We start from the raw sequence: 26,942 nt of genomic DNA, 5'->3' as shown, positions 1-26,942 counted from the left end.
CTGGGCAGTGGTGGCACACACCTGTAATCCCATCACTCAGAAGGCAGAGGCAAGCACATCGCTGTGAGTTCGAGGCCAGCCTGGTCTACAGAGCAAGAGCCAGGAAAGGCGTAAAGCTACACAGAGAAACACTGTCTCAAAAAAAAGAAAAGAAAAGAAAAGAAAAGAAAAGAAAAGAAAGGAAGGAAGGAAGGAAGGAAGGAAGGAAGGAAGGAAGAAAGAAAGGAAGAAAGAAAGAAAGAAAGAAAGAAAGAAAGAAAGATTTGGAAATAAATTTAATGCATTGATATAGTTTTAAAAAATTATTTCACCTTACTGATAAAAAGACCAGGGCAAAATTTTCATAATTCACAAAAAGTTGACTTGAACTCAAGTTGAAAAACTTTCTGAGTAAATACACATACATAGGTATATTAATACCATATTTATATACATCTGTAGAAATATGTATATTTATGTGTATATACCCTACATTGGGAATACAAATATGTTACAGTATCTAAATCAATAGATCAATACAATTTATTTATCAGACTTCATTTAAATGGTTTTAAAGCATTAGTTCTAGCTATTATATCATGAATATATTTATATATTGTACATATCTACATCTATACAAATTCTTATGAATATATATACTCCATACTCCTTTAATGCATAAACATGCACATACATAGATATACATAAGTCTAATACTAACTCCTTTATTTTCAAAACCATTTAAGTCAAGCTAAAAAAAAATCTGTGCCATATTGCCATGTGGTGAGCTATTATATTTTACTCACTGCTATATCTTTCTATGTCACTCTTGTGACAATAAGATTTCATTAACTTCAAGATTTACTTTTGATTGTAGAGGCAAAATAAAAATATCTTTTAAGAACTGCTTTTAAGAACTATCCCAGTTTCATAAATATTAAATATAAACATGCCCTGACATTAAGACAATATATCCATGTGTAAGGTTTATCAAATAATATATACTCAACAATAAAGAAAAATGTGGGATTTTTAAATACAAAATCAGAGTTAGCCACCTAATTGCTATGATTCAAAGTAGGACTTTGTCTTCTAGAGACCAGCAGCCTCTAGATACTAAATGTATTAGGGAAAATGTGTATGTGTGCACAAAAACACACAGAGAGTAATAAGTATATCATCATATATTATTTGCCAAAATTTAACCATGGACATTCCAAACACTTCACTGTAGATTTAACTCTGTAAACCAGGAGGTATCCCAAATAAATGCGAAAGGTGTACACTTCTATGGTTAATAAAAACAACTGTATTCCTGCAGATATGTGACCACAGCACATTACCTAGGACCGATTTCCCAGAAAATGATATGAAACTATGCACCCAATAATGGTTCTAAGTTTTTCTCTCCTATACCTTAAATATCCTCTTGCTGCACAATTATTTTTAGGTGAAAGCATTTTAGTTATCAGAGATAACTCATCTATAACAAAAGAAGTCTGGATTTAAGTACAAGTATCTTATTTTGCTGCTATGCAACATCTGGATGGCCTTCCAGCAGCCATGATTGTTTGTATTCGACTCATGTGCCACATAATTTCATATTTCAAATTTCAGAATTCCACAAACTAGGAAAGACTACACAGTGTTTCACTGGGTGAACTGGATTATACTTCTGTCTCCAGGGACTGAGACCTACACATTTGACACATTGAAATACTCATCATTAAATGCTCTCAAAGAAAAACAATGTTTGTACTGAAAGAGGAAATAAGGAAATGATATTTTTTTTTACTAAAGGAGAGACAAAGATGCCTAAGAGGTCAGGGCTGGAAAAAGAAACAGAAGAGTTTTATCGCTGGAAAGGAGAGGGCAGACAGTAGAGAAGCAGGTAATAAAGACTTGACATTCAATCTCCCTTGGTTTCGTGCTCTGATTTGAGATTAAAACAGCATTTAGTGTGATGTGCACAAACATTTTATCCATTTCCCAAACAAGAATGGTACAAGTTTTCATTCAAAGAAATCCAGCAATGTGAATTACAATTATAGTGGTCTGTTTTCTGAGCCAATAACACGACACTGGGCAGCGATTGAGTTATAAATAAAGGTTGTTTACTTGGACTAAGGGTTCCAGAGGTGAAAAGTCTCAAGGCTTCAGTGGTGACAGCCTTCTTTCAGGCTGAGTACAGACCTTCACATGGTAAGAGTCAGGGACTGTGTGGGTCCCTTTAAGGCCCCTTCTGCTGCATCTGTTTCTTCCTATATAAAGCCACAGGACTCAACATTTGGAAGTGTAACTCTAATGACTATTCAACTCAATTCAACTCTACTCACCTCCCAGAAATCCCAACTCTAAACACCATTAAGATGGTTGTTCCTACCATCTTTACACCACAGGGAAACGTAAATGTCAAGACCTGAGGATTGGGAGGACCCTTAAATGGTGTATATACCACAGCAGACAAAGTAAGATCAGGGCTAAAGGCTCCTCAATGCTGCCACAACTTTTTGTCTCATCAAGAAACTAAGCAGCGATGTTCTGTAGACTTTGGCAACTGGTTGTACCTAAGACAACTGTTGTCTCTCACCTGTGTTCCCTTCTGTGCATCATCATCATCGGAGTTGCTTCTGTCAGCCATACTCTGTAGCATCTTTGATTTAGTAAAGAAGCCTTTCCCTAGCTGGACCACTTAGTCCTTCAGAGCAGCTTTATTCTCTGCAGCCTGGTAGACCTTTATAGAAATCAGAGAGCTTTCTTCCTGGGTGTTCTCTGTGCTCTAGCCTTTACATAGAAAGACCAAACTACAGAGCTTAACGTTTCCAGGAGTAATCTTAAGGAAATAATGACGGGATTCTGGGTAGGCACAGTCAGGATGACTTGACAGTCCTCTCCAGAAACAGTCTTCAGAAGGAGGTGTGTGAAGCAGCTGCACCCTCATTGCCTGGGAACTGCTAAGAACTCAGAAATGGTGACTCACCCTTTAATCCCAGGAAGTGAGGGCAGAAAGCAGAAAGGTACATAAGGCGTGAAAACCAGGAACTAGAGCTGGTTAAGCTTTTAGGCTTTTAGCAGCAGTTCAGCTGAGATTCATTCTGGATTGACTCAGAAGCTTCCAGTCTGAGGAAACAGGATCAGCTGAGGAACTGACAAGGTGAGGTGGCTGTGGCTTGTTCGGCTCCTCTGATCTTCCAGTGTTGACCCTAGTACCTGGCTCCAGGTTTGTTTTTATTAATAAGACTTTTTAAGATTGATACAATACACAAGTAACCAAATAATACTTTTCATAGTTTGAAAACACATTTCACACCAGTTAGAGAAAGTCCTTTCCTTGGCTTTCCAATGAAGAAATGTTTTATCATTTTTTAGACCCATTCAAACTACTATGAATCTGCAGGTTCTATTTAAGATTCAAGCAGCTGTACTCAAGCTTTCAAGCCTCCATATTGAATTCATTTCTGTGAAAATGGGGGACAGAGGCAGAACAGTGTGGGGACAGTAGAGCCACAGATACAAACACGAAGGATAGTCAGATCCACACTTCACAATCTCCAAGTCTTGCCCCTGGATACTTGCCTGTCTTTTGATAACTGACTTTTCTCATGTCGTTTTTTTCCCCAGATTCCTTTATCAATGAATGTGTCAACCTTTCTGGCATACGACCAGCCCACAATAAGTTACTGTGGGGTCCATCATGAACTTCTCTCCCATAAGACCTTTGAAACGAATGCACAGGAAGATACCATGGAAAGCCACCTAGAGACTGAGCTGGACTTGAGCACAATCACGTCAGCTGGCCGCATCAGTGACCATAAACCACAGCTGGCTTGACCGAGCTGAGCGGTAGCCCAGGCTTGCTACCGAACTGTGACCTCAACAACAGAAAGAGGAAAATTTGTTCATTGCAACTCTCAAAAACAAAACAAAAACAAAAATCCCCTATTCAAATAAACAAAATTCCAAGATTGGTTCATGAAATAAATGAAGACATGAATTGTTTCAAGTCTATACTTTGTAACTAGCTAAGTTGTGCAGTATTTTTTTGACTTTGACAGAGAATGGCCCTGAAAAAAAAAAAATCATTTTTTTTCCAAAACTCATCCTACCTATGTGTAAAAATTGTACAGCGCTAATGTATTTTTTCATATTATAAAGTTTCAATTCTAGGAACAACTGGTATGTACAGTACCATAATTTAATTATGCTTTACTTTACAAACTTTACACCTTTCAGTTTCTAAAATTTTAAATTAACAAACATTATTTCTTGTGTTCTTGAGAGTTACTCGGTTTTGTAGGGACTGTTTTGTTACTGCATTTGTGCCCAGAAACCTTGACTCTGAAATCTGTGCTGTGCGAACAATGCACGATTTTTATCATTATCATGCTTACCGCATAGGATTTTATCTACTTGTTCCAGAAATAATACATTAACCAAAAACGGTTTTAATTGTTCAGACGTGTAAGAGGTTCTTCAATTACATAGACAGCTCTTTCTTATAAATGAAAAAAAAAATCAGATTTTTTTTTAACAGTTCTAAGTCTTAACTGTTGCCTTGAATTACAGCCTAGTTTCTAAGCAGCGAAATGTAATGATAAAGAGGGATATTTTAACTAAGTATTTCCGAATGAATGGCTCATTATTTCATTCTTTTGAGTAACCATTGTTAAGCTTAGGGGAAAGCATGGACCAAACATCACTGGAAACAAAGGTCGTAACCACAGCAACAGACTTTGATACACTTCAAAGGTGCAGCTACAGTGACAAAGAAAACCTTCTGTTACATCTCCTCATTGTCAGGCCAAGGTGGGAGGATATGGTATAATTGTACAGTTGCATTTTTTTTTCTCTTAATTAACCCAAAGTGGTTTTATCTAAAAATAACCACAAGTCAGTTCAAACTGTGCCTGGTTCTTAAGTCGAATTTTCATTTAGAAGGTGAAACTATATTTGGGGAATATGTTAAAGGAAAAATACAGAAGTTTTCTTACTGTGTACAGCACCTGAGAAAGAATGTTAAAAATCTAGTGCTTTCAGTATAGATGTGCTTTTTGGAGAAAACTCACTCCAGAATAGACAGTAACAGTCTATTGTTCCCTTGTTCATGTTGTTCCCTTGGGGATTTAGCCACAAATTATCCAAAACAATAACCAAGAAGTATTAGACATCGATCTAAATCACATATTGGTTACATGAATTCAAATCAAATTAAGAAAACCTGGCTTTTCCACGGCTGAAATGACAACTTGTATCTGTTGTCTACCTGACGGTTTATTATTGGAGATATCATTAGTTTCTTCATGGTAATCACACATTCTTTTTTTTTCTTTTGAATGTTTGAGTATAAAACTGCAACTGTCAATCACTGTTATGTGAAGGGAAGCATTTTTATGGTTTAACTTAATATTCATGACATCAAAAGTAGAGGCAGAAAATATCAGTTTAATAGAGTTCAAATACAATCAAAAATGCTAGAGAAGAACAGTTAGTAAAAAGGGATATCAAACTTAATTTTTTAACCCCTCCTAAGAAATACTTTCTGTATGCATATAGTTTCACACAGGTCGATCACAGAAAATATACAAACACCACCAGGAAGGATTTCAAAATTGTAAATCAAAGATCTGTTGAAATAAAAAAAAGGGGGGGGGAGCAAAATAATGGAAAAAGAAAACCATTAACTTTAATGTAACTACAAATGTCACGGTACTTGTATCAAATATTTAGCATCCCAGATTTTGTAAAATATTTTGCATAAATTATTTCCTATTCAATATTTTTGTTATTTAAGTCTAATTTTAATCTTAATTGTTTTCCAGTTTCTTGTTTCTTTGCAATGTATTATTCTGATTGTTCATGATCCCTTACACTGAGATTTAGCTCTGAACAAAATTTAAACTGGGTTACAAATCTATTCTTTGTGAGTATGAAATCAAATGGAATTTTATTATATAAACCAAAACGTTATTTGCAACTTTTTTATTAGAAGTCATTCTCCCAAAGATCCAAAGAAGCATTAATTTGTAAGACTAATCACCTTCAAACTTTCCCCAGACATTTCTTAATTTGACAAATAATTAAAAAAAAAAAAAAAACTTAAGGCTCCAAAGGAGCCTTAGAAATGTATACCCTTGATTTCCTGATGCAAAGCACTTTCTTTAAACATTTTTAATATATCATTTTTACAAATTCTTTGAGAATCTCATATGTGCATATAATGTATTTTGATCATATTCACCCCTCAACACAACCCCCAGCTCTTCTAAATCCATCCCCACCTGTATCCCTAAATCCCTCCCAACTTTATAGCCATATATATATATACATATACATCCTACTGAGTCCAACTTACGCTGCTCATATACACATGTGTGGGGCCCTCAACTGGAGCATGATCAACCTACTAGGAACCACACTCCTAAAATTAACCCTGACTTTCCTCCCCATCAGATGTTCCTACAGCTTTTCAGTTCATCTACAATCAACTATCAATGGGAACAATCAATCGCCTTGGAACTGTAGCTGGGAGCACCCTGTGTCCTCAACTATAGCAAGAAGTCAACAACCTAAGACTTTTGAGATCTTTCACATTTGGCATTAAGCCCAAAAGGTCTTTAAACAAGAAAAAAATAGGATATTAGGTTATGTCATTTTTTTTTGTTCTGTTTTGTCGGGGGTGGCAGATAACTGGTATTAAAATCTGCTAAAATAGGTGGAGAAGAATAGAATAAAATAAAATCACACATATGAAATTTGTTAACACGTATCAAAACCTTTCACATATAACTTCTCTTTTCCAGCATTATTTTTATCTCTCTCACCACCTGCCTGACCCCTGTGCTCCCCTCCATGGCTACTGCCCACCATCTAAACAACTAAAAAAGCTGTTTGCCTGGTTGTTGGAGTTGAAAACTGGAGTCTGACCCATCACAGTTACAACAGCAGCAGCAGCAGCTGAAACACGCGATAAAGCCATGCAGTATTTTAAGGTTTACAAATCTCATAAACTGTCTCATTCTGCCTTCCTAAAACAATTCTGTGAAGATACACTCATGCTCCCTAAGTTGGGACTCATCCAAGGACACAGAGATGAAGACCGCTGGGTTGAGCCGCTCTCAAAGCCCAGATGTTGTTTTTTCTCTGACACTAAAAGCTTCCTCTCTCTAGCCAGAGCCAGAGAACTCCCAGAGATAGCAGGCAGGAGAAGTGAGACATGCCATTGAGTAAGATCTAATCATCTCAGAAATCTCTACACTCTGAGTCCAGGGAACTCTTCTCAGAGGAAGCTCTGGGCTTGCTTGTGAGGATCCTTTATTCAGAAGTCCTGCAAGCCACACGTTTCTTAAAACACAAGGGTCATTTGTGAGTGTGTGGATCAGCACTGCCAAGATGTGAGACAAGCTGACCCCAGGATACAGAGGAAAAACAAGAGGCAGGAAAAGAGAACACAGCCTATGTTGAGCTCCTTTAGTGGTTGTAAAAAGTCCGAAATACGGAGCTGATCACACGTTCAACTGAGTACACATTTGACTCGGAGGTAACATTTTAGGAAGACATTTTCTTTGTCTTTTTGTGTTTTGGCAAAACACAAAATTTTTAAGTCATGAATTTTTTTTTAAAGTACTCTCATAATAAGAAAGAAAGATAAAACATCAGTTATTCAAATAGACGCAGATACTAAAAACCATGAGAGTCTGCAAATATTTGGGGGTTCACTGTATCTCCATCTCTGTCCCCTCCTGAACATTCTAGAAATCTCACAAAACCAGTGAGATTTTTAATATACATTATATTTTGGATGGCAATATAAGCCAAATTTAACACTCGGGACAGACATATCCCAGTTTGAACTTAGGTCTGTCTGCTTTCAGAAACTGCTTAGAAATTGAGAAATTTCTAAGAAATTTTCTGAGAAATTTATTTGCAAAGATATTTTCTAAAATAAACTGTTTAAGGGAGTAAAAATACACTTGGTTTTAACTATTCCTGACTGGGAGACAGATACCATCTTTCAAACTAAACACTGAAAATAAGAAACTTAAAGTATGAAAACGAAGAGGTGGTAGAAACTATTAGTAGGCTAGAAGAAAGAAAGTCAGACGTTTGGGTACAACACATATCAGGAAGATGCCAAGAGCCTAGCAGATATCAAGTAATTCTCAGAGTAAATCCGTTAACATCGTACGTTGTGTGCTTGTGCAAGGGTGCGTGTGTGCCTGTTTTACGTGTGTGTGCACACAGGCATGTAGAAGACAGAGATCAACCTTGGATGTTGTTCTTTGGCTGCTTCCCTTCTTGGTCTTAGGGACAAAGTCAGTCACTGGGACCTAAGAGAATCCAAGGACACTAGACTGGTTAACCATCAAACCTCAGGGAGCTACTTAGTTCTGCATCCGCACCACCACACCCAGCTTTTTACATGGAGATGACACTCCATGCTCAGACGTGGATAGCTAACACTTCACCAACTGAGCTATCTCCATCAGCCCATCTCATATCCCTGAAGAATTACTCATATTGAATAGCAGTTTAAGGGTGGCGGTGGTGGCGCACGCCTTTAATCCCGGCACTTGGGAGGCAGAGCCAGGCAGATCTCTGTGAGTTCAAGGCCAGCCTGGGCTACAGAGTGAATAGCAGTTTAAGCAGTCAGAACAGGTTCAAGTTCCTGATAGGTTGGCTTTGCAGTGAGAATTCAGATAAAATTGTTGTAACGGTAAAGGGTTCCAGCTGCATCCATTACCACATGAACTTGCCGTACTATGCCTAAATTGAGATGCCAAACACAAATGATCCAGGATTGATGCTATAAAGACTGTGACATCATCACAAGGGTGAAGAAGTAGGCTAGCAACCAGAAACTGTACTTTGACTTAAAGTACAATGGAAGAAAATGTTTGGAAATTTTAACAGCAAACAAGCACCAGAAAACTGATGTTATTTTTAACCGTGTTCTGTGACTTGCATTAGATTTTTATTGTGAAGTTAAAAGGCAACTATATTTAATTTTCTAAAATCAGAGTTAAATTCACATTTTAAAAGGTCTACAGTTGGTTGCCACTCTGTAAGGACACTGAGCACACCAGCTCTCCAGAACTTTCTGAACTTGAGAATTCCTCCCTCCTCTCTCTTAAACATTTAGAGGTTTGGTTTCATATATCTGTCTTCCTACAAAGCTGAATGAGACTTTTGTATTTGTATATATCAAATTCTATTTTAAATGCACAGGAGACCCTATAATAAAGGATCCTTGCAGTAACCCCTTTTTGTTTTCTAATCTGAAACACCATCCACTAATTTATCTATAGGACATGGATCTCCATGCATCTCTGGATGCATGATTCATCCCCTATATCATGTCACAGGGAATGTTACGTGGTACCATCTTAGGATCTGATCATTATGTAATGAAGAGTTGAGTCCTGCTTCTAAGTTGGTCTACACAGTGATCCCTTGAAGTCAGTTCTGCTTACTGATTTTAATCTGGATTAAAGTGAAAAGTCATATGAAACCACAATACATAAAGATGAGAGTTTTGTATTTGTTTGTTTGAACTTTTGCCAACCATCCTATCCTCGAAGTTATCAGGATGTCATGATGGCTCTAAAGGGCTAGATTTACTGAGTCACAACCTCTGAGACAACACCCGACAAATGCATTGCTAATACAATGCCTGAGTATCATATGCCAAGGCACTGTGTCTTGAAAAACACTGCTCAAATTGTTTTACCTTTATCCATGTCATTGTATCGCTTTTCCTCCTAATCTGAAAGTATCAGAACTGTGTTTTATTGTAGCAGTGTGAGCCTCGTTTTCCAAACCTGGCTGAACATATGTCTTGACTAGGGGAATGTTAAGCAAAGGGCAACCGCACAGGAGTTCCTCAGTCATTTCTCACAAAATGTCGTTTGAAGATTTGGCTCCTGTGAAACTCTCGACAGTCAAATCTGAGCCTGTGAGCTACTTCACTTGCTTGTTACTTTTCTGGGCAGTAATTTAACAGTTTAAAAGATGGAGGTAGAGAGTGGCAGGGATTCACTTCTGGAGATCCCTGTCCACGTTCCCTGAGGGGTGGCCAAGTCCCCAGTGAGGTGAAAGAACCACAGTAGAAAACAGTGGCTGTGTTTGGACCCCTCACACTTGAGTCGGTTGCTCTTGCAGATCGTGTCAATTCTGAATAGAAGACTTGATGTGAAGGAAACTTCCTCTTAGCTGGAAAATTTTACTCCTTGGGGGCTTGGCATCACAGATGTTAGTGTGTATGACATGGAGGTATTATGTTCTCTCTTCATCCTTCGGCCATCTTAGAAAAGAGGGTTTATAGTGGTCGAGGTCAGCGGTGAGGGTTCAAATCCAGATTGTCAGACTCCAAGGACATGCTCCGAACACCCAGAACCCATTCTAAAACAAGAGATGATTTTACCCAACACAACTAGACTTACATGTGTTTAATTAGGGGTGGGGCATTAAATGTGCCAAAAACAATATATGTTTTTATAATTCCAAATTGAAAAATTATGTTCTGTAAAGATATCCTTGAACAACCTAAATCAGTATCTTAAATGGAAGCAAATGTCACTGCCCTCCTGGGGTTTTAAAAAGCCTGGCCTACTGAAGTTGTCCTCTGATCCCACATGACTCACACATGCCACAGACACACACGTGTGCGCACACATATATGCATGACCACACACACACAGATACAAGTACACACACACACAGACACACACATTCACACATAAAAGGAAATTTAAAATGAAAATACCTTCTAAAGATATATATACAAAATATCATTATGAATCTTCATTTCCAAACATCTAAGTTCTATTTTAAAATTACAACCCAACTGTAAGTAATTATCCATAGTACCTTTAGCTGAAAATAAAAATAAAGGCTACCAAAGACCAAAATTTTGTGGATGACTATTAAAGTAACCAAGTACAAATAACAAATGGAAATTATCAATAACCTAGTTTCACAAAATTTCATCCAGCAAACAGGTCATTTGGGTTGCAGAGTATTTCCCATGAATCATTTTATATGATATTATTCTATTTGTTTATCCTTCTATTTGTTGAGACGGAGTCTCACTCTGTAATTAGGGCTGTCTAGGAACTTAACATGTATTCCAGGCTGCCCTCAAACCCAAGGCAATCATTCTCTCCTTCAGGGATTTCAGACATGAGCCAACAAAAATCTCCTTTATTTGTGCCAACACTGACACAAACAATAAGGTCCTGAGAGTACACTTATAAAGAAGGTCATCCTTAAAACATGCAGACTCTGACTATTCTAGACAATATAATACATGGCTTAAACCGAAAAAGTAAGTGTGGAGGATGTAAAATGATTTTTTAAATTTCTTTTAAAATTTCCATCTTTGGGACTGGAGAGATGACTCAGCGATTAAGAGCACTGGGTGCTCCACCAGAGGTCCTGAGTTTAATTCCCAGTAACCACATAGTGGCTCACAACCATCTATAATAGGATCTGATGCCCTCTTCTGGCCTGCAGGCATACAGGCAGACAGAGCACTCACGCATAATATATATATAAATTTTAAAATGTTTTTAAAAGTTTCCTATCTTCAAATCTTCATCTGTTTATTATTGACAATGATTCTTAAATGATGTTCTGACGCCATTGCTGTTCACAGGAGCTTTGCGTTAAACCAGAGCTGTATCATCCATTTCTCCCCAAACCTGCACAAACCCAAGTACGGTCTCTGGGAGCTGACATTAGTATTTTACTCTGAAATGCTATCTGAACATGCAGCATAATCATCAACATGTCTGTACAGTAAGACGCTGTCACTCTCACCCATGGGCCAGGACATCGTGACTGGCAGAACCGGGCGATAACTGTAAAGCAAATCATGCAGACACTTTATTACATCTGCCCCCCACCTACCAGAGTCCAGGAAGTTCATCCACAATGTCTTGAACGATTCTGGTTATGGAGAGCAAGGATGCTCCTAGCTCCAGGGTTGAAGACGAAAAAGACAAGGAAGAGGTAAGTGATGGGGAAGGGGAGGGGGAGGGAATTGGGATTCAATGAGATGTAAGCAATGAGTGCAGATAAACCTCATAAGGATTAAAACAACAGTTGCCATCCAGCCATCAAATGCCATCAACAATGGGCCAGCATGGATGCTAAGGAGAAAAAGAATGAAGGTATCTGTACTTGTAAAATCTCCACACAGAGGCTGGGGAGGGGGTTACTCTCTTCTATATTCTTTTTTGATCTCTAAATTTGATTTAAAATATATTGATACCCATGTATTAGGCAGTGTTATCTAGCTTTCAATAGCTTAACCAAAATACCCGAGAGAACAATTTAAAGGGAGGCAGAATTTTTTCGGCTCACAGTGTCAGAGGGTTCAGTCCACAGTCCTTGCTCGAGTTCTGTGGGGAAGCTGAACTCCATGGTGTCAGAAGCATGTGGGGAGGGGCTTCTCAGCTCGTGGTGTACAGAAAGATTGGAACAAAGAAGGGGAGGTCCAGGGCAGGATACAGCCTCCAAGGACATGCTGTCTATGACCCAGTACCTCCATCTAGGTCCCTATCTATCAAAGTCACATTCATCTCTCAAAACAGCACCACCAGGTAAGAAATAACCCTCCTACATGGGTTCTCGGGGGGTGGGGGGGGCAGGAGTCACTTCATATCTGAACTATTACAGACATCCTTTAAACTTCTGTCAATTTCCTCTTTAACAAACTTCAACCCAAGTTTTCTGACCCAACGTTGCATTTTCCATTTGGCTTTTTACAATCAGCCCTTGGTGTATACTCTACCACTCTGCAGAGTGATAGCAGCATGGGGCTGGGGTCCTTTGTAGTCTTTCCTTGCCTCTGAATTCCAGTTATGGGATAAAAAAACATACTTGATACAGCACTGTATGTAGTTCTACTACTAAGAATTAGGAGAGTCAAAGGGATAACACTGTGTTTCTTATAAAACAGAGATACAGTTTGGGGCAACTTCTTTGTAACTCTTTAACTTTTTAAAGTTAACCATTTTCAGATGAGCTAAAGTCACGCTTTCTGCAACTGAGAATATGAATATTGCAATTATGAAAATGTGCTTTTGCTGCCAACACTTTACTTGCAGAGGCCAGACTTCAGACAGTGGATCATACACAGTAATCACTACCAAAAGCAAGACTTGAAATGAGCATGTAAAAACTACCAGACTACAACGTGATCAGTTCAAAGAAACACTACAGAATGGTTACCCTTCTAAGTGTTTTATATTTATTAATTCATTTTGTTCTGATTATTACAACTAATAGAATTAACAAGGACTCTATGAATTAAGTAATGTCTTCACCTTAAGAAATTAAGAAAAAGCCGGGCATTGGTGGTGCATGCCTTTAATCCCAGCACTCGGGAGGCAGGCAGATCTCTGTGAGTTCGAGGCCAGCCTGAGCTACAGAGTGAGATCCAGGAAAGGTGCAAATCTACACAGGGAAACCCTGTCTCAAAAAAATCAAAAAGAAAAAAAGAAACTAATAAAAAAAAAAAGATGAACCAAAAAATTAGAGAACATGAGGCTGGTAAAACCTGGAGCAAGGATTTAAAAGCAAGTGATGGATATATTGATGAAACAACCCTACTAACTGCCTACCTGGTGCCTACCTCCGAGAGACACGCAGCGAAAACGGTAATGCCTTGCTTTCAGTACGGGGCAGGGGAGATGTGATGGTGAGCAAAACCAAAGAGTGAATGGAGACGGACAGACAGCCTCAGACTGGCAGACTGGCAGAATAAAAGATGAGAGGACAGTAAAGAAGGGAAAACGCACTCGCTATTCCACCAGGTACCTCACGCTTCTCTGAGAGACAAATACCAGGTTTCGTTTCTGTCCCATCTGCCTCAAAGCTCAAGGTCAGACTTTACTTGGTCACAACAAATCCTTCGACTTGTCTAGATCGGCACAAATGTTTGCCATGTTTTCCTCAGTTCTACTCTGTGCATGCTCCCATCCTACCAGTGTGTTCTCTCTTTGGAGGGGACTAAAGAAGCCTGTAATTCTCTGTGGGAATAAATGTTATTAGAGGTTGTCAATATTAAATCCATTCTGGCTGGGCAATAATGGCACACACCTTTAATCCCAGCACTAGGGAGGCAGAGCCAGGCGGATCTCTGTGAGTTCGAGGCCAGCCTGGACTACAGAGTGAGTTCCAGGAAAGGCGCAAAGCTACACAGAGAAACCCTGTCTTGGAGAAAAAAAAAATCTATTCTGATGGCTAATTCAGGTAAGCACACTAGTTTAATATAATTGTGTGAATTAAATAAAACACCTTAGAAACTAACCATTAAAATCTTCATCCAGTGAAAACAGGTTACTATTTTGTGTCATGTAAAAACATAGCCTGCAGACTGGTTATTTTCTTTTGTGTTCCAGACATTTCACTCTTTAGGTAAATATGGCTGAATACTAACCAGAATTTTTATTCCATAAGCCAAGTCCTTTTGATAGTTGTGCTCTATTAATAAAGAAGCTAAGAGAAAACATAACTAAAGTCAAAATCAGTGTCATTTAGCTGACAAGTCAGAACCAGAACTCAAATTTACTTAGAGTTACTTTTACCAGAATAAAACTTTTAAAAACATACCAGTGTTTGAAAATATCTAGGGCTGTTTCTGCATTATATGTGAGCAACTATCAATTAAGCTTTTGTTTCAAAGGCCTGTTCAAACAGATAAAATTCAACTCAGAAAAAAAAAAAAAAAAAAAAAAAAAAAAAAAAAAGATGCCTAAGCAGCTTCTTTAGTTCTTTGTAACTTTTTTGGGGGAAAGGATTTTGCTAATAGCTCAGTCTGGCTTGAAACTGGTAACAGCCTTCCAAATCCTCAACACCTGCCTCAACCTCCTGATTGCTGGCAACACAGGAGTGGATTAACACTGGTTAACTTTAATTTTTAAGTGAAAAAATGTCCTTATTCGGTTTTTCTTATCACCTGGACTATGTGCAATTATCTTTGGTGTTGTGACAGCTACAAATTATCATTCACAATGCATTTCTTTTTCTTTACACAGAAACTATCGCTGTGTGTTTAATCTCTGTATGTGTACATGGACACATGTGCAGGCAAAACTGCCTCTTCTCTCCTCTCTCCTCTCTCCTATCTTCTCTCTTCTTTCTCTCTCTCTCTCTCTCTCTCTCTCTCTCTCTCTCCCTCTCTTTCCCAAAACTCACAATCTGGGTCTCCCTCAAATGCTTGCCACCTTACTTTTGAGAGACAGTCACTGAATCTGGCATTCATAGACTGTACTGTCTGGCCAGCAAGCTCTGGGGAATCAAACTTTTCTCAAAAACACACCACTCTGCACTGGGGCCCATACATTTGTCATCACAATTGGCTTTTAAGGGGGTGGTAGGTGTCCAAATTCAGATCCTCAGGCATTTTTACTGACTGAGCCATTTCCCTGGCACAGTTTGGTTTTTTTTCACGATTCTGTGGGTTTTTTTTTAATTCAAATTAATCAAGTATTTATTGTGCTTTTACTATAACAAGCCAAGGGCCATGATAACAAAATGATACAATACTTGAAAGTCAACAAGGAAGTTGTTGTGACTTGCTGTGGTATTTGTACAACTGAAGCTTGTTTATGATGCTACAGAAGGAAGGTAGAACATTAGTTCTGCTGGGGAGAAATTGGCAATAGAATCACAGAGTAAATGTCATTTAAGGTCCTGGATGGTGGCAACACAAATCAGATATGACCAGCAGGCCCCGTCCCTTGCCTCAGACTTAGGGACTAGAGAGGTGTTTGAGATGTCTAAGAGAATTAACTTCCCAGCCCAGGACCTCCCTGACATAGCTATTCAGTTTCTTCTAAATTGAAGCCTCAAACATTCAATTTGGCCATTCCATGATAAGTTTAGGTCATGTGCAATTCTATTAATTAAATGAAGAATAATTAGTAAATAACAATGGATTGTCAGAAGGGTTCTTTGTTTGATTATTTAAAATGCCCATGGATGTAGCACAAACTGTTAGGAGGTCTTATTAATGAAATCAAACCCAGTGACAGTTATTGGGGTGAATGCTGGAAGATCAGAGAAGCAGAACAAGCCACAGCCACCTCACCTCATCAGTTCCTCAGCTGATCCTGTTTCCTCAAGCTAGAAGCCTCTATGTCCTCATCTGAATGGATCTCAGCTGAACTGCTGCTCAAAAGCCTAAAAGGCTTAACCAACTTGAGTTCCTGGTCCTCACACCATATATACATTTCTGCTTTCTGACATCACTTCCTGGCATTAAAGGCGTGAGTCACCATGCCTGGCTGTTTCCAGTGTGGCTTTGAACTCACAGAGATCCAGGCGGATTTCTGCCTCTGGAATGCTAGGATTAAAGGCGTGTGAGCCACCATTTTCTGGCCTCTATATCTAGTGGCTAGTTCTGTTCTCTGGCCCCAGATATGTTTATTAGGGTGCGCAATATTTTGGGGAACACAATATCACCATACACGAAAGTCATACCTCTATGCCAAATTGCCTGTTGTGGTTCTTAATTTAGCTATCTGGAGGCAGAGGGGTTCAAAAAGGTATGCTGACCTTTAAATTTTCAGTAACAACTAGTTATGGCATAAGACATATTAAAATGAGTGAAAATTACATTATATGCTGAGTCTTTTGTATTTCATTTCATTACAATGAAATAATTTGTTTCAAAAGTTAAAAAAAAAGATAATGAGTTCACCTAAGTTAGTGGTTCTCAACCTTCCTAATGCTGTGACTCTTTAATATAGTTTCTCATGTTGTGGTGACCCCTAACCATAAAATTGTTTTTGTTGAGCTGGAGAGATGGCTCAGTGGTTAAGAGCACTGGCTGCTCTTCCAGAGGACCCGGGTTCAATGCCCAGCACCCACATGGTGGCTCACAACCATCTGAAATGGGATCTGGTTCCCTCTTCTGTCACACAGGCATAGATGCAGATAGAGTACTCATATGCATACATAAATCAATCTTTAAAAATATTATTTGTGTTACTTTATAACTGTGATTTTGCTATTGTTATGACTCATAATGCCAATATCTGCATTTTCCGATGGTCTTAGGTGATCCCTGTGAAAGGGTAGTTCAACCCCCCAAGAGGTCATGACCCACAGGTTGAGCACTGCTGACCTAAAGCATTAAGTACAGTGTTTACTATCATTAACTTTGAGTGTTTCCCCTTAACAAACACCTCTTTTATAAGAAAAACATTATCCCCAAAGAACTTACTGTTTATCTGATGCTTAAAGGGGGTCTTGTTAAATCCCAAAGAAAGCACCATTCTTAACTAAGCTGAGCTGAAATAATATTAGTGAAAATCAGCTGAAATAATAATAGTGAAATCTTTCTTGTTAGGAAAATGAGATTTTAAATTTAGGATTTCAGAAAATCAGTATTAATGTGAAGGGACCCCAACATGAGAAAAGCTACCTTTATGAAAGCCAAAGGAATGGAGCCTAGTCTAGAATACTCTTCAAGCTGTGGAGACTGCCCCATGGCCCAGCCAGCCATTAAGAATCCCCAATACACAGAAGATTATAATATTCAGATGATTATTTTTCAGAGAGAGGTTGTACTTAAGTTCTTCCTCTAGACAGTTATTCCTATTGTGGGTTGTGCTCCATGGCAGGAAATGAGTCCCTACCTAACTAAATTCATTGGACTGTTATTCATTCTACTAACTATCTGCAACATTTCTGATATGAGCACTTTGGTGTCGTTTCAGTTAATTTTATTTGAGTGTCTGAAGATATGGCATGTGTGTCCACATACATAGAGGCCAGAGGAGGATATTGGATTCCCCCAGAGTTGGAGTTACAGATGGTTATGAGCCACCCAACTGAGTGTTGGGAACCCAAACCAGGTCTTCTGGAAGAACAGCAGGCAGTCAACCATGGAGCCCTCTATCCAGGCTCTGTTAATTGTTTTTAAGGGGCACATATACATGACTCTAATTTGTGACTATAAATTACATCATAACAGCCATTAATTTTTGAAGTGTCACTATTGATCTTCTGAATTCTAGTTAAGAGACAGCAAAAATGTGAGAAACTATAAGGAAAACGTGTTTTTCATTTTATGAGGTGGGGGCTGGGGGCTGTTAGGATAAATATGAAATATTGATATTTCTACTTCTGGATGAAACAAAATGGAGCAGGATGGGATGATAATGACAAATAATCAGGCAATGGACAATATCTAGAAAGACTGAGAGATGCCAAATAATTTTATTTACCTGGGCATAGTACATACCTGTTTGATAAGCATTTGAGAGGCTAATGCTGGAAAACACCAAGTCTGAGGGATGCCTAGACTACAAGGGGAAATCTTGTCTCCAAAACAAAATGACCTCCATCTGCTGATTAAAAATCACAAGCTCTTTCCAATCTTGGTCTCAACTATTCTCGCTCATACAATCCCTTCTCTTTCTCATCAATTGGACTCCTGGAGCTCCACCTGGGGCATGGCCATGGATCTCTGCATCCACTTCCATCAGTTATTGGATGAGAGTTCTAGCACGACAGTTAGGGTGTTTGGCCATCTGATCACCAGACTAGGTCAGTTTGGGCTTTCTCTCAACCATTGCCAGTAGTCTACAGTGAAGGTATCATTGTGGATTTCTGGGGGCCTCTCTAGCATTTTGCTTCTTCCTGTTCTCATGTGGTCTTCATTTATCATTGTCTGTTATTCCTTGTTCTCCCTTTCTGTTCTTGATCCAGCTGGGATCTCTGCTCCCCTAAGCTCTCTTTCCCTCAAACCTTGCCCTTCATTACCCCTACTCACGTCCAGGTTGTTCATGTAGATCTCATCCATTTCTCTGTCATTGGGCGATCCTTGTGTCTTTCTTAGGGTCCTGTTTTCTAGGTAGCCTCACTGGAGTTGTGAGTAGCAGTCTAGTCATCTTTGTTTTATATCTAGTATCCTACTATGAGTGAGTACATACCATGTTTGTGTTTTTGAGTCTGGGTTACCTCACTCAGGATGATTTTTTTCTAGATCCATCCATTTGCCTGCAAACCTCATGATGTCATTGTTTTTTCCGCTGCTGAGTAGTACTCCATTGTGTATATGTACCATATTTTCTTTATTCATTCTTCAGTTGAAGGGCATCTAGGTTGTTTCCAGGTTCTGGCTATTACAAACAAAGCTGATACAAACATAGCTGAGCAAATGCCCTTGTGGTATGATTGAGCATTCCTTGGGTATATGCCCAAGAGTGGTATAGCTGGGGGAGATGGATTCCCAATTTTCTAAGGAAGCACCATATTGATTTCCAAAGTGGCTATACAAGCTTGCATTCCCACCAGCAATGGAGGAGAGTTCCCCTTGCACAGGGACAAATAGCCAAACGAATGGAAGCACATGAATTATGAACCAAAGGCTTTGGAGCCCCCAGCTGTATCAGGCCCTCTGGATAAGTGAGACAATTGAATAGCTTGAACTGTTTGGGAGACACCCAGGCAGTGGGACCGGGACCTGTCCTTAGTGCATGAGCTGGCTGTTTGGAACCTGGGGCTTATGTGGGAACACTTTGCTCAGCCTGGAAGGAGGGGTCTGGACTTGCCTGTACTGAATCTACCAGGTTAAGCTGAATCCCCAGGGGAGTCTTTGCCCTGGAGGAGATGGGAATGGGGAGGAGGGGCTGGGGGGAAGGCGGGGATGGGGAGGAGGGGCTGGGGGGAAGGCGGGGGTGGGAGGAGGAGGACAGGGAACCCATGGCTGATATGTAAAATTAAAACACAAATATCTGTATAAAAAATAAAATTTGAAGTAAAATTAAAACAAAATAAAAAACAAAAAGAAATCACAAGCTCACAGACTAGACCATTATCAGAGTCGCCTATCTAAGGTGATCTCTACTATTCTTCCTCCATTTTGTGGCCACCTCTCACACTTTCCAGTGACCTGTGACAGTGTTTTTTATTAAAATAATTGCATAATGAAAGGGTTTTAAAGTAATGACCATAAGGAGGTGGGATACATCACTTTATTTGTGTTGCATTTCTCATGGTGTATCAAGCCTGCTCTAAATTTAATCCTCTAAAAGCCCTGCCTTTAAAATGTGTGGTGCAGCAAACATTGCACCACGTGAGGGTAAGTAGACAGCTAGACGGGAAAGCTCTGCACACATGGAAGGACTCATGAGGAAGGAGAGTTGTTCCAAATAATTATTAATCCTCTGAACAGTGAAGGAGGTAGACCTTAAATTTCTCCATGCCATCAGAGCAGGATGTAGGTGACCCTTGTAGGAATGTAAGAAAATAACAATACCAGGGTCCTTAAAAAGAAAAAAAGGTAATCTACAATTCTGCATAATTCATTCCTCCTCCATGTGTTTTTGTCATGCTTTCCCTTTCTCTGTTTGAGTTGAATATCACATACAACATACACACATGTGCCTGAAGAATGAAGGGCACAGGACCGGAGAGGGATGGCTGCATTCATCTCCCCATACAAATATTCCAATATTGTAATAACATTTTATCAGCTTACCAAGAGTACAAATAAGGTTATATTGAACTGAAAAAGAAATGATTATATAACCAAACCTAAATTACAGAGGAAGTCTTAGACTGTACCAAAGCTTGAGAAAACTCTGACTTGGCACAAAGGTCCCCTTGGATGCTTTCTTTAAAAGCAGCTAATACCTTGTGGCTCCATGTTAGGACTTCCATGATCCCTTGAAATTAATCAAAGACCAGGTTTTCAATGCCTGTGCTTGTGATATTCAATAAAGATCCAGTAATGCATGGGTGAGGATTTCTTTTCAAAACTTTTCAGTATTATGAGATTATTTTTATCAAATCATTGTACAATTAGAAAGCTGCCTATGTGAGTGTATGATATATGGTTACTATACAAGAAGGTACCTATGATTACTGGAATGGATGGCAGGAAGAAAAGAAAATCCTCTGTTGGACATCCCTACCTCTCTACAGCAGACTCATGGTACCCCCAAACAACACACCAGTGTACACAGAAATGCCACTGTAATCTTTTTAATAAAAAAGAAGGTATCCACACTATTCACTTGTCATTGATTATAAAATTCCAAAATGGTCTGTTTCTTACCAAAGCAAACTTTGAGGCATGTGGCATTTAAGCCATTTCATTATAGAAGAAAAATTACCTCGAAGTAAGAGTCCTGGTTAGTAATGTATTATGTACAAGTCACTCCAGCACAGTATTTCAATCACTTCAGTATTTTTACCCTCCTCAAAAACTCTGACAGTAATGAGGCATGAAAAGCTATTAACTGAACCATTCACACATCAAATAGATGTTGTTGTCAGTTTGTTCTCTCAATGGAAATAATGAACAACTGATTTATTTATAACTAATAATTATGATAATACACCTTCATTTCCCTTCATCTCATTATAGTGTAGATACATCGTGACTGCCTTATTTCAAACCCAACCTAAAACCATTTACCCATAAAACCCCATAATTTTAATATTTCTTTGGCCTCTGGTTTAACTTTTACGAATTTTGCTTCCTTGTCTCATTTTGCCTTTCAATATTTTATCATTCCCATCAATAGAATTTATCTATATCCTAAACTTAATAGATGCTGAAGTAGGAATTCTAAGTCAATGGAGGACACACATGTATGATATGTGCATAATCACTGTGAAGTGACATTTCTCTGTATTTACTTAGTAAATTCACATGTTTCTTTCCTGCAAAGGAAATAAATGGACCCAAATAGGAAAGATATTAGAGGTTAGCTCACTCTCAGAGAGAATGAATCAGGGCAAGGAGGTCTGGGGGATGACGCAGTTGGTAAAGTGTCTGTCACACAGCCACTAGAGACATGAGTTCAAATCTCCAGCACCTGCATGGTCCTCACATCTGCAATCCCAGAGCTGAGGGGAAGGGAGAGCACAGGAGGATCCATGAGCCTCATCAGTCAGTCGTTCTAGCAAATGAGTGAGCCACACATCAAGGGAGAGACCCTGCCTCAAAGCATAAGATGGAAAATAAATGAGAAAGAAATAAGACCTATCTCTGGCTTCAATGAACATTTTTTTTCCATTGGCAAAATGATTATTTTAAATTTGAGAGCAGAGAATAACATTTCTCTTGAAAATTTCATGTCTAATCCTATCATAATTTTTTTTCATGGATAAATATATTAAACAAGTTTTCGATTCCTGCTACAGAACACTCTGGACTCTGTCTAGACTTGTTTGGGCTGCAGGAAGGGCTGCTTATATTTAGTAGAAACTAACATTTGTAAAAATATCCATCCCTTTCGCAGAAAATCATCTTTAAGACAGCATGTAAGAACTGCATTTCAGAAATACATCTAGAAAGTTAAAAATCCTGTTGATAAATGGTTAGGTTTTACTTCCAATGAGGAACAGAGTAATGCTCTATCTTTTTGATATTTGATTCTGGAATCCAGGACTGGTTACACTCAGTAACACCACAACCAGAGTAAGCTTCCACTTCTTGAGGAGTGTCCCAGCTTTCTCATTTTTCATGCTTTTCCTGCTTCCTAATTCTACTTGGCTAATCATGCTTAATGCCTCTTTTACAATAAGCAGGATAAATTATTTTGAGGAGAAGCAAAATGCACAAGCAAATAAGCTAAGGATACCATTATCAAAATCATTTCTTTTTTTCTTTTGTTGAAAATACATGTTTTTCATACAATATACTCTGATTGTAGTTTCCCTTCCCCTGACTCCTTTCAGATCCACCCCATCTTGTATTCTATCCAAGTCCACACTTTTTCTTCCTAGCTATAATGCCTACTCTTCCATTATCCTACTAATAATTCACTCTTGGTTTGAAACTTACCTATGAAATGTTGAGGTAAAATGAATAATGAGAGACACAGACAGAGGAAGAGAAGACACTCATCTTTCCATACACAGTTCAAATATAAAGCTCATTAAACAAACAATAGACATACATGTAATACATTTTTTTGCTATTAAAACCATATTCTCAAGTGCTGGATTAAAAAGTCTAGCAGATACATGATCAGAAGAGATAGCTAAGATGAATTTTTAATTTATCAGCGTTTTAAAAAGTATTTTCTTAATATAAGTTAAAAGTATTAAATTGCCATTAAGTCATTCTTGTTTAATTAAAATATATCATGCTATCATTTACAGTCAAGTTACCCCTTGTAGTTAATAAACTATAACTCTGCCCAGGCATTCAGCTTCCACCTTCTTGGTACCCTCAGACTCTCTTTCTGGGTTGCCCATCTACCTCTCCCATTAAGCTCCAAATTGAAGTAGCAGCATTCTTCTCAATGATATTCAAGTTCATTCTTAAAAAGCCTTAAATACAGTTTTATGATTCCATTGACATTAAGACAATTAGGTTTCAATTGTGAGTCAATTTCTGAACCTAAAACCAGTTGCACATACCATATTAATAAAAAAAAATAAACAACCATCCCATTAAGGTTTAAAATTGTTCTACGTTACTTCTCTGTTGTGTGATAAAGCACTCAACAAAAGTAACTTGGGAGAAAAGAGGGTTTTTTTTGACTTACAAGGCACAGACCATCATGTAGTAAAGCCTAAGCAGGAACCTGGAGGCAAGAACTGAAGCAGATGCTGTGCAGGAACATTCCTTACAGGTTCTTTCTTATGTCTTGGCAACTCAGCATTTTTATATAACCCAGCACCACTTGCCCAGATGAGACTTGCTTACAGGACAATCTGATGGATTTCTCAAGTGAGGTTCCTTTTCCCCAGAGGATCCTGACTTGTGTCAAGTTGACCAAAACAAACAAACAAAAAACTAAGTAGCACACTTGTTGAAAACGTTTTAGCTTACATCAGTGATTGAAAGCTTCACAGAAATTTGTGGAGGAAATTAAATAACTATGTTATTCTTTTCTTTTCCCTAGCCTGTTGAAGAACTGAATCAGATCTTACTAGAGTCAACTATTCCCCAGATATGACTCTAGGTTAACAGGAACTGCATTTGCTGTAGTGTGGGGTAATTTACCAAAAATGTCCTATATTGAAGTATTTGAACATATGATAGTAAATAAATTCTACTTTTCCCCAGTACAGATGAATGTGAAATCAAAAATACACCTTGAAATTCTTAAAAATTCTTCTAAGGAGTGACTTTTTCCACATGATAGAACTTTGACCATTCAAGTTGAGTTTCTTAACCTTCTAATATCAGCAAAGAGTCATTCAGGGCTTTTGAAATGTCACCATCAAAATATAAATATAAATATAAATATCTTGGATGGGTAAAGGAGACAGGACTTGGATAGCTCCTCTCTTGGAAGGCAAGAAACTGGGAACACACATGGACATCAATTCCCTTCCCTTCCCTTCCCTTCCCTTCCTTTCCCTGAGTTCTGTCAAGAAGCTCTTCTCATACAGTCTTTACCTCCACTCTCCCAAACAGTTCAAATATCTAGAAAGAAATGAGGTTGAAACAGATTCTGAGAAGAGCATTATATGAAGTTTATGTGAATAAAACACAAGTAACATCATAGGACAATTCAATTTTATTTAGAATGTCCAACTCAGATAAATCTGAGTGCCTTAAGCCCTAAGAATCTGAAGCCTGTGTGTGTGTGTGTGTGTGTGTGTGTGTGTGTGTGTGTGTGTGTGTGTGTGTGTGTGGGGGGGTTGTTTTTTGTTTTTTGTTTTTTGCTTTGCTTTGCTTTGCTTTGCTTTGCTTTTTTTGTTTTGTTTTGAGACAGGGTCTCACTATTGAGCTTTGCCTCACTTGAACTCACTATTAGACTAGATTAGCCTCAAACTCATAGAATCTCCCTGCCTTCCTTCTGTCTCCTCATGCCTCCTCCTAACTACTCATGCCTCCTTCTGTCTCCTGCGTCCTGCCTCTACCTCAAGTGCTCATTTTAAGGGCATGTGTCACTGTGTCCAATTTCATTAAATTATTATGAAGCATGAATACAAATATATATAACATGCTCTATTCACCTTGCTTGTATGACTGATAAATAGCCATAGAAGAAAATCCAAAAATGTTACAAATGGCCATTGTTCCTATGTATTCAGATTATACGTGTTGGTTTATGCATATGTATACACATCTATGTGTATATATTTGTATGCATGCATGTTTGAATATGCTATGTCCTGTTCTTCTATATTTCTTTTTTTTTTTTTTTGAGCTGAGGATCGAACCCAGGACCTTGCACTTGCTAGCCAAGCGCTCTACCACTGAGCTAAATCCCCAAACCTGTTCTTCTGTATTTATACTTCCATTTAATAATACTGAGAACTTACTGTGTTCAAGACATCACTGTGGACTAAAAGAAAAGAATCAGAGGACAAACAAGGGAAAAAAACACTTTTTTGAGACTCAACTCAAATTCAAAATTGAGGAACTTTAATGGTAAGTAATGGAAACAATGGTGATTGAAAACCTAAGCTGTCTGTAGTGCCCTAAGCAATAGAGTAAAACATAACTCCCTGAGTCATACCAGTTTGACCTTCACCAAGGTCAACCCACTCCTTGAATTTATGATTCTTTAACTAAAAATATAGATGAGATTTAACCATGTGATCTTCAAATTCTACAAGCTCCAACATTAGGAAAAAAACTATAGTCCATAAGTTTGATTTAAACTGGGAGCTGAAATCTTACTCTTTACCTGTAATGGCCTCTTAGATGAACAGCCGTGCCAACTAACCCAAACCCCATCTCATTTTCCCTTTCTGGATTCCAAACAGATGGAGGCAATGGCTGACAGTGAAACGTGGCTGAGGAGTTAGGACCCACAGAAAGACAGGGCTCTGTCTAAAGACTGTGGAATCGTTTCTACACCCTAACTTTGGCAAACATTAGCTAAGACAAAGAATGAGAGCAATAGTAAAAATTCAAGAAACTCAGAAAATAACAGAGAAAAAAATGTGTCTAACTCTTCTTCCTCAGACTTTCATTAAAAAAAAAAAAAACAACTTGTGGCATTTCAGTCAGGATTTTTGAAAGTGAAAATTTCAATTATGAATTCCAGATGACTACAGGATAAAAGGTAAAGTTCTATCATTCGTTTGCAAGGTCTTGATTTAAAAAAGTAAAGTTTGTTGATAAAAATCAAGGTTAAATAAAATACCGTGAAACTGTACAGTTAGGTTAATGATGAGGAGCCAAGGGAATCACTGCTAGCACAGGTGTTCAATATATTTATTAATGGCTTGGAAGGATAGTGAACATTATGGATGCACGTTTGCATGACTGCAGAGATATTTATAGCCATCAGAGCAGGTGAAGGACTGCTTTTCTTGACCCATTCAAAGGCAATTATTTGACACACTGTAGCAAATGGTCAACAAAAGAAAACCACTGTGAAGTAGGTGGGATTACACAAGTTTTTTTAATATGATAATAGCAACAAATATAGTTATTGCCTTGCAGGCAAGAGTGGGTGGATCTAAGACATCTGTCTTGTAAACAGCTCTTTGCAGGGGAAAAAAAAAAAAGATACCCAGAAAAATGGCTGAAATAACGAATGTAAGAAAACAGCTACCTAAATCTGTGACTATTGCTGAAAACTCTTAGAGATTTGTTCAGAGGAAGGATGTTGTTGGGGAAAATTGTCCATCGCTAAACTACATGCTGGAATTATCTAGGGATTTTCTCATTTCCCATCAGCCTTCACTCCTCTCCAACACTCAGATCACTGGAGGCTGCAGCTGTATCTAAGATGGGAACGAAGGCAAGAACATTCCCTTCTCTTCTCTGCTTTGCTTTGTTCTAAATGACTTTACCGATGCCAGTTTTTGTGTTCATCTTCCTGTATTGAAGACCTCACACTCAGAAAGTCACACATAATTCTTTTTCATGAGATAGAACAATCCCAAGCATGGTGGTATTGATTCTACTATAGGCTCCCCTCGACCTAACATTACCTAATCATTCTGGATGGATGAGAAAAGCTTGTGCATAATCAAGTAAGTTGGCAAAGAGTAACATAGTTTGAGTTGCAAGTTGT

At 38.4% G+C, this 26,942-nt stretch overlaps 2 protein-coding genes across 2 annotated transcripts in view; one reads left to right on the top strand and one right to left on the bottom strand.

Moving 5' to 3' along the window:
- The window catches only part of Lrrtm3 (leucine rich repeat transmembrane neuronal 3), a 166,322-nt gene extending 160,569 nt beyond the window's left edge, over nt 1-5,753 (top strand). Inside the window, exon 3 of the mRNA XM_036167772.1 lies at nt 3,601-5,753. Within this exon, the coding sequence (XP_036023665.1) occupies nt 3,601-3,810 (210 nt within the window). The 3' untranslated portion in view covers nt 3,811-5,753. The remainder of the gene's footprint in view (nt 1-3,600) is intronic.
- Nucleotides 1-26,942, bottom strand: part of Ctnna3 (catenin alpha 3) — a 1,414,880-nt gene that overhangs the window by 1,034,486 nt on the left and 353,452 nt on the right. The window lies entirely within an intron of this gene.

Source organism: Onychomys torridus, chromosome 18 (genome assembly GCF_903995425.1).
Source record: "Onychomys torridus chromosome 18, mOncTor1.1, whole genome shotgun sequence".
In the NCBI taxonomy this organism is placed as follows: Eukaryota; Metazoa; Chordata; class Mammalia; order Rodentia; family Cricetidae; genus Onychomys; species Onychomys torridus.
The sequence above is the reverse complement of the archived record's forward strand: the minus strand, read 5'-3'. Positions and strand labels throughout refer to the sequence as shown.